General features: G+C 37.8%; 1 protein-coding gene across 1 annotated transcript; it reads right to left on the bottom strand.

The window, feature by feature from the left end:
- Positions 1-153: 153 nt before the first annotated feature.
- Positions 154-8835, bottom strand: LOC141523921 (alpha-2-macroglobulin-like protein 1). Its single transcript, XM_074237499.1, has 4 exons — positions 8374-8835; positions 7549-7739; positions 6732-6982; positions 154-5759 (listed from the first exon to the last, which is right to left on the bottom strand). Exons 1-4 carry the CDS (start codon positions 8457-8459, stop codon positions 288-290), a joined length of 6000 nt encoding a protein of 1999 aa, XP_074093600.1. The 5' UTR covers positions 8460-8835; the 3' UTR covers positions 154-287.
- Between the last annotated feature and the right edge of the window lie 72 nt (positions 8836-8907).

The following is an 8907-nucleotide window of genomic DNA, read 5'->3' as shown; positions in this document are numbered from 1 at the left end:
AAAATTGTTTTTTTGAGAAAATTTTATTTTTTTAATTAGAATAAAAATTGCAAGTGTCAATAACTGGGTTTTTTACCTTATATCTATAAAAAAAAAAAAAAATTAAATTATTAAAATTAATGAGTCGTATAAATTTCTGAGTAAAAAAAAAAATCCTTTAAAATTATTTTTATTAAAAAAAAGTTGCCTTTACAAAAGTTATATCTTCCATCAGTATATAAATACTTATACAATATATAAATATCGGTTATTTTGTCCTTGGTAATAAAACACGGCGCCATATAAAATTACGCAGTCACAGCTCTAGGACAAGAAGACCGAGCTTTAATAATCTCAAAAGAAGCACCGCCTACACTAGACATCGGTAATGTGTAAACCGAGACCAGTCCATCCAGCCTATAGTTTTTATGTTCATCACCAGAACTGTTAATCAGCATCGAGGTGTCCCTGGCCGCATTGAAGATCATAAGCGCAAGACTTCCCGGTTTATCAATCGGCGAGCACTTGCATCTCGAGTCATCTAGAACCAAATTAATTGTCACACGAAGCCGCTTTGGCTGTTGATTGTCAATCATATCCAACAAAAGTCTCGCCCTGCGAAGACGTCGAACGGCGACTTTTATAACGCTACCAGCGTTGCAGTAAATATCATCAATGTTCGTCGGCAATTTGTCGCCACACACAGGACACTTGCTGTCGCTGTTATTAAAATTGATGTCTGTCGACTGCGACAAGCTGTTATTTTGGTTAATATTATTATTAATGATACTATTAATATTATTATTATTATTACTATCATTATTATTAAAAACACTGCCAATACGTAGATTAGAAGTTAAATCTGTTTCATTATCGCTGTAATTAATGTCAAACGACGGTTTAATATAAACTGGCGGCGGTCCTTCGATGCCGTCTGGTGTATCTAATTCATGATCAATGACAATAAATGATGACAAAGGTTTATTGTATGATGATTCAAGCTCTAATTCTTCTTGTTCTTCAATTTCTTTTAGGTTACCAGTTCCACTGCCTTCAATATCATTTTTATTATTTTGATTGGTCGACCGAGGCGCCACGGTTCCCATTGTTGCAGCGGGCGTTCCTGAAAGGACAGGATTGTCGGTAATGTCATTATTAACCTTAACAACCATCAAATTAGGATCTTGATCAAGGTACTGTCTGTTTTCAACCAGCAGTTGACCATCAGCAATAACCTTACTGTGTCTCTCAATATCCTGCAAAGAATCAGCCGTTGGAATAACCCCAGTTCTTTTTTCAGATTTTTTAACCAACATATTAACCGGGAGTTCCTTTAATTCCGCCTTAACCGGACTGATTGGCTCCAATTGGCTGTTATCTTCAGCGTCACAGGTGCAGCAAATGAAATTGTAATTCTGGGTGATAACAAGCTCTTGTCGGTAATAATCATAGAGTTTAATATTCGCCGGCTCTGTTTTATCGACAATGTTTTCCCGCCATACTAGAAAAGAAATGCAAGTTGTCTCAGCGGTAAGTTTGTCAAAGTAAATACTTATAGATCCATCGGGTTCTTCATCAAATCTCTCCACGCGAGTAACTGGTGAGTCTTCAAGCAAAGCGTGAAGAGTAGTTTTATCAGCGATGTATCCGCTTATCATTTTAATCTCCAAAACCGCCATGTTGCTTTCTTCATCGGCCATTTTGTAACGCGCGCACAAGTTTATCTTCTGCATAGAACACTCGTCGTTGCTGGAACCAACGGGCTTGCTGGTTACCGACAAATCAAACGCTTGTGATCCTGTAACGTGAGCCACATTGTATTTTAGGTTAGTCTGGACTAAAACGCAGCCTTCGCCCTCTACAAAAGCTTCTACAAGAGTAGGAAACACCGGGAGAGTAATTTGAACGAGAACTCGACGATTCTCGTCGTGCATTCTGATTATTCTATCAACATCTCCGGCAGTTACTAAAATAGAGAGGTCGGTAGTTGCGTTAGTAACCGCCATGGCGGCCGCGTACTTTGCAAGAGCCTCTAGACCAATTACTGTATCTTGTGTGGAGGTAAATCCACCCTCGGCGTTTCTTTGCTTCGCCATCCAACGAATTGCACGATGAGCCAGCGCCATTTTGTCTTCACCGCCAAGTTTAACGAGACTAAGCACCGCGTAAGCTGTTATTTCAATGTTAAGTCCTCGGGAAGAAGTCTTTGTTTTGTCTTCCCACCACATCAAATCGTGGAGCCTCGTCGCGCGGTCTAGAAGTAAACTCATACTTTTATTTGCAGTTGGATGTTCCAACAGAGCCAGCGCGTAGGTTCCAACTGAAAGCATGTACAAGTCGCCATCTTCTTTGAAGCTTTTGGACATAACCTTCTCCAAACAATTAACCGCATTGTCGATAACTGAAGATGGCAGTGAATTTTTACTTCCAGAAGATCCAACACTTTCTATTAAAGCTACCAGGACATAAGCAGTCAAAGCTGCTGTGTAATCACTGCTGTCACTGTCATCTTGCAGTCCTCCTTTCATATCTTTGTGGAAAATTCTTCCAATCACCGGGAAGCATCCATTTTCAAGTTGTTTCCTGTAAATCCATTTTACGGAAAGCTTCAGGTCTCTGTCGTCTATGTGGATGTATCTTCGCGCTTGCGCGTAAGATTTTACAACAAACGCTGTGAGCCACATGGAACCCCCTACTTCGTTCTCAGAACTCTGGGGTCCAAACGCTGAATAAGAGCCATCTGAGTGTCGGTAAGTCAGTTCTCGTTGGTAACCTTTCTCCATATTGCGAATGGCTTTTTGCCTTAGCTGCGGATTTTCCGACTGAGTAATTTGACCGTCAACTCTTCGACTAGAAGTAGCGTCTAGATAATTAATCACGTGAATATTAGGAACAAATAAGATCAAATTTTGCTCTCCGCAACCAAAAGGCAATCGAACGAGATTGTCTAAATTTTCTAGAGCTGGTCCAAGCAGATCTCCAATCAGCGATACATATGCGCGAGCACTATCAGCGATGAAGTTATCAGTTTTAACAGGCAAGCTCAAGTTCCAGGTGATGCTAGAGTCATCATTAAAATCTTTTGGGCAAACAAACGCCGACCTGGTTGTCTCGATAGGAAATCCTTCTGGAAGTACAAGTATTGGCTTGATAATCGTGTCTTGGGTGAAAATATCAGTACTGAGTTTCTTATCATTCTTATCATTCCCAGAGATGGAGATGCAAGACTGGTTTGATGATAAGTCAACAGCCGCTGAAACGGTGATGTTAACATTACCGATAACCTGAGGCTTGAGAGCGAACTCATGGACGATACTCTTCCTCGCAGGGACACAATACTCAGCAACTGGGACACTGGGTGCTTGCAGTTCAAATCCTGGAGCTTCTACGAGGTGAATTTTAACCAGTAAATTGTACTGCATGTAATTGAACAAAGATACCTTCATACGCAGTAATTCTCCGCGTTTAACGCTGTAAGGAAGACTGTAGTCCAGGAAAAAGGGCTGGAAAGCCGTCAGCTTGGTTACTGGAGCTATTCCTAGCCCGTAGCTCGAAGAAATGCAAATAGTATGCGCCATCCAGTTGGTAATTGTGTCCGGCAAGGTGCGCTTTATCACAGCTTTGCCGTCTTTGCCGGTAGTGACCAGCTCCCAGAGCCAGGTTTCGGGAAAGTACGACCTCGGAGAAGCTCCAGGCAGCTGATCAATATATCCCACATCAGCGCTGCTTCCAGTTAAAGTCGGTTCTATGACTCCGAAATTCAAAAGCGGGAACGCCTGGGGCATTTTCATATTCCCCCAAATGCGATCAGGATCATCCATGCTGCGATGGCCCATCTCAATGCTCTCCAGTGGGTTCATCGACCACCACTGGCTGTTCTGTGGACACGGCCTGGACTCCAGGATCAAATCACTCATCACTATCACTCCAAAGTCGTCAAAAGCTTGCATCGCGTCGACATAATTAACAACTCCGTTCAAGCTAATTCCGCTGCTACGGCCAGTTCTTGAAGACTTGCTGCTGCGTTTGCGATCAAACCCGGTTTGCCAGGTTCGCGCGGTTCCATGGTCCCAGACCGGAGGAGCCTCCACCGCTGGAGAAGGTAAGTGATCGATTTCATCAATAGAAGTCTCCGGGGGTTGGGTTGTTTTTTTGCAGTGACTCCAAACACTTTGGTACAACGCCGGAGTGTCTCCTCGATTAAAATGGAACTTTTTTGTCTGGTCAAAAGCTCCATCCGCGTCAATCAAGTTGCTTTTTTTAGAGTCGCGTCTCGCGAGGAAGTTCGTTGAAGAATCAACCACGGATACTCCGCAAAGCGACCAGGGTGCTGCTTCGATGTTGTAACGCACTAATTCACCAGGTCCGCGTTTTATATCCTCAGAGCTTGCTGAATCGAGCCAAGTGGTTTTGACGCGGTTCTCGAAGCAAGTTTCTCCACCGTTAACTTCTATAGTATACGTTGTCGCGACTGTCTCTCCATCAGGCCTTACGTAATACAGGAGAAGTTCAGAGATCGGCGCCATAGACGGAGTTACTTTTACACTCAGAGGGAATCTATGGACAATATTGTTCTTGGGGACTTCACTGCGACCATTTGTTGCGTCAGCAGAGCCTCGACCAAGGACGTTTTTAAATTCAGCGTAATTTAAGACGGAATCCTTGTGAGGCTTGTGTTTAACGTGCCCGAAAATTAGCAAGTCGCCTTTGGAGTTTATTGAATAGTGGAAGGCTAGAGACTCGTTGGTAGCGTCGGGGTCTAGGGTGTACATCACATTGAAGGGGTACTTTTCTCCACAGACTATCGGCTGATCACCTCGAGCCACTGCGAGGTAGCTCTCGGAAGGAGAGTACCAGGCTCCAACGTCGATGTAAGCTGCTGGCTGGTCCATAAATACGCGCCAGCGCTTGTCGGGGGAGTAATACTTGGTCGGGTATTCAATTCCGGTGGCTACGAAGTTCAAGAGGACGATGTGCTTGTGCTGAGGAGGCACAATGAAGTTCACAAAGCCCATTGCTGAGGAAGTGAAGTTCTTGCACTCTACTACCACGCGAGTCCACCAGTCGTCTTTGCCGCGTACGCGGAGACAAAGCTGGATTTTTTCTCCAGCAGCGGGGGTCTCACCGTCGGGACGAAGTACGCGAAGCTTTCCGTGGTAGGGAAGTCCGAGCTTGAAGTACTTGGGAGTGTGAGGAAGGAACTCTAGTTTTAAAGCTTGGTGCATCACCACCACGCGACTTGTCGCGGTCTCAATCGTCTCAGTGCCGTCTTGGGTGAGATTCGCCGTGAAGATTATGCTGTTGGGGGCTACTTCCCAGTCGGGTAAGCCCATTTCGGAACTGGAGACTGTGAAAGGTCCGGTACAGCCGTCACGGGTGTCTATTCGGGTGTCGTAGTTTATCGCGGGGAAGTTGTATTTACCGCGACGCCAGCTGGGAATTTGTGGAGTGCATTTTATTCTGAGGGTTCCGCGAACTGGCTCACCGTAGGTGTATCTTGCGCAGATAGTCCAGGTCGCGTTGTCTGCGTCGGCTAATATGTAACCGGGGCCGGTTATCGTCACTTGGAACTTGGGGAGAACGTACTTTTTCACGTCGAAGGTCGTCGTGTGGATCAAATGAGGGTGAGACTTTTTCTTCTCGACTTTGATCCGCCAGCTACCCAGGTTCGGGTCTGGAGAAAGTGGGAATTGTAGTTGGACTATTCCGCGGTCTGTGTTTAGGTTTGTCCATTGTGCCACGCGAACCTCTGCGGGGTTTTCTATCCATACTTTTGGAATCTGAAATTTTTTATTCATGATTTTTGTGATGTTTATAATTTTTTTTGGTTATTATTTAAAAATGGGGTCAAACCCATTTTGGGCCAGAACTAGGTAAAAAATTAATATTTTCGATGTATACACATTTGTGATAAAAAATGTGAAAAAAAAAAAAAAAAAAAAATTTGATAGCTTTTTTGCTTTCAAATGTTGGAAAAATTTTGGCTCTCATGATTTTGAATAAAATTTCTATTTTATCTTTTTTTTGATATTTTTGATTTATATTTCTTTGAAAAGGACATAAATAAAAGAATAATTAAAAAAAAAAAAAAGTTTGATATCACAATTTTCTAAAAAAATTATAAATTTTTTTGAAAATTTGTTAAAATTGTAAAAATCAATTTGTTTTTTACTCGTTCGTTTTTTTATGTATTTAAAAAAAAAAAAAAAAAATATACCAATAAAATCAAATAGAAATTTCGTTTAAAAAAATGAAAAAATCCTTAATTTTAAATTAAGGAATGTTTTAAATTTTAGAAAATCCTTGTTTTAAAGAAATTCCAATTATTTGACGTATAAATCATCAGATTAAAATGTTTTTATTATCTATATGACATAAGCGAATGCATATTGTGATCATTTATTTGTTTACAAGACAGTTATTCAATAGAAATTAAAATTAAATTAAAAATAAAAATTCAATTATATTAAATTAAAATTTAATTTCAATTGAGTTATTCTATTTTTCTCGGGTAATTTTATTATCATTAAACTGCTAAGTGAGTATTATTAATTTTAAAATACTAAAAATGTTTACTTAATCTCAATTTTCTTTATTATAATCAATCAATTATTTAATCTATAACTCTTAGCAATAAAATCAAGTTTATTATAAAAATGACATTTTAAAATTCAATTATAATTTAAAAAATCAATATTAAACCACAAGCATAAAAAATTCTAAAAGCAATAATAAAAACATAAAATAATTACCGGTCTTTTCCATGGTTTTAAATCATGAGTTAACGCAAGTAGCCTAATATTAACATCTTGTCCAGGCTTGTATATAGGCTTATCAGTCTCGACAAACACAATCGATGAATCATACTCAATAAAAACATCTTTTTCCGTGTTGACATGATACTCTGGATATTTATCAAAACGTATTTTCAGTCTCAGTCTAGCCATCGAGTAGGTCATCTGCGCTCGATCTGGTACCGATAGTTCCAAGCATGTTTCACTACCTAAAAAATAATTCAAATTTTTTAAAAATTGATTTTTACAGAATTTACAAAATTATTTTTTTAAATTTCATACAATTTTTTTCGAACAATTTTTAATTTGTGCATTAATTTTTAATAAAAATGTTGACATCAGTAATTTGTTTAAAAAAAAAAAAAAAAAAAATGAAATTTGTTAAAAATAATGATCAACAATGCTTATAAATTTATATGGCGACGCATTACATTATCGCTCCCCGTATGTATCATTGACACAGGAAGTAACAACTTATAATTTATAGGAAGGGGAATACGATCACGAACGATTACTAAAGATTGCTGCGCAATGCAAGGACATTAATCTACATAACCAAATAAATATCATCAATTTCTCCAGTTTAATGTCTAGCTTACACTTAGCTTATCAGAGGTCAAAGATCCGCAGTATCTTATTTTCAACTTTTAAAATCCTACTGCTTATACTATCAACTAACTAACAAGTTTTGCTTCTTCTTGCCAATAAACATTACTCAGTAATGGCTCTTAAAATTTTATAAAATTAATAAAATAAAAATTAGCTAATAAATTACCAGTTTCAAGCAGCGTGCTGGTACTCGCTAATATTTCTTCATCGGCGACAGTCGTCGTGGACGTCGAAGCTGCCGCTGGAGAAATTAGCTCCAAAAGAACGTGAGCTGGCGGCTCTAGATTGTGAAGTGACAAGCACCCGCTCTCTGTTTCACCTGCTAGTATTTTTTTTGGCGCAGTAAATATATACCCTCTGAAAATATTTACCCACATCGAAAAAATAACGTTGAGGACACACGGGATCCAGCGGACCCCACTTAGCAAAACAATTCTAATTCGTTGCCTATGTGATTTATTGACTCATAATTACCACCAAATATTAATATAATATTCCCTCTAAATATCTTAATAGTTATTTTTAATTTATAATTATTTAAAAATACTGAAAAATCGTTTAGAAAAAAAAAACTTACGAAATTGAACTTTTTTTATAAAAAAAGTCGCAGAAATTTTGATTTTTACGATATCGAAAAAAAATCGACGCTATTTTATTTGGAAAACAATATATTTTAAGGAAAAAAATTAATATTTGATGAAATTTGAGAAAAATATATTTATTCTGAAATTTGAAGTTACGAATTTCGGTCAGTCACTTAAAATGACAATAAGACATTTAAAAATGAAAATTAATATAAAAATATTTAGTTTTTTATTATAATTATTACGATAAAAAAATAGAAATATCTTCAAGAATATCAATGAAAAATTTTAATTGCCTCAAAATTCGTCTAGGGTCCACTGGACCCCATGTGTCCTCAACGGGTTAATTTATTTATTAGTCCAAAATAATTTTTTTTTTTTTTTTAAGTAAAATAAAATTTTCATACCTGTCGACTGGATCTATTTTACTGCTACTCGCAATAATTTTTGTGAAAATTATTATGCAAATGCAGAACCATTTAAAACTAGACATTATCACGTAATTTATTAAAAACTAAGATTATAATAATTACTATGACAATAATTATTGAATGTAAAATAATAAACACTTTAAATAAAAAAAACAAACTGAGAATCTACAAATGCCATGGCAGCCTTAGTACGCACAAATATGTAATAGAGTAATACGAAGCTTTACAAGTGTTAAATATCAATGTTCAACGTCAAGTAACATCGTACTCGTCGTCGTCATTTGATTAATCACTTGTTATATTCTGAGCAATCCCCTCTTACTGAGCTATTGTAATGGATTCAATTATCCTGTGGTATTTTCTTTATAGAATTTTTCACTTTAATATACTATTGAGAAAAGAAAAATTTTTTTCTCTATACTGTAAATCTCAAGGGGGTATTCTGGTCTAGAAGCATGAAATTTCAAGTAATTTTTGAAATATTTTTTTTTGCATTTTTGAATGTTAATA

This window comes from Cotesia typhae, unplaced genomic scaffold (genome assembly GCF_013202065.1).
Source record: "Cotesia typhae breed Kobodo isofemale line unplaced genomic scaffold, CoteBio_Ctyphae contig_22, whole genome shotgun sequence".
NCBI lineage: Eukaryota > Metazoa > Arthropoda > Insecta > Hymenoptera > Braconidae > Cotesia > Cotesia typhae.
This window is presented reverse-complemented; position numbering and strand designations above follow the sequence as displayed.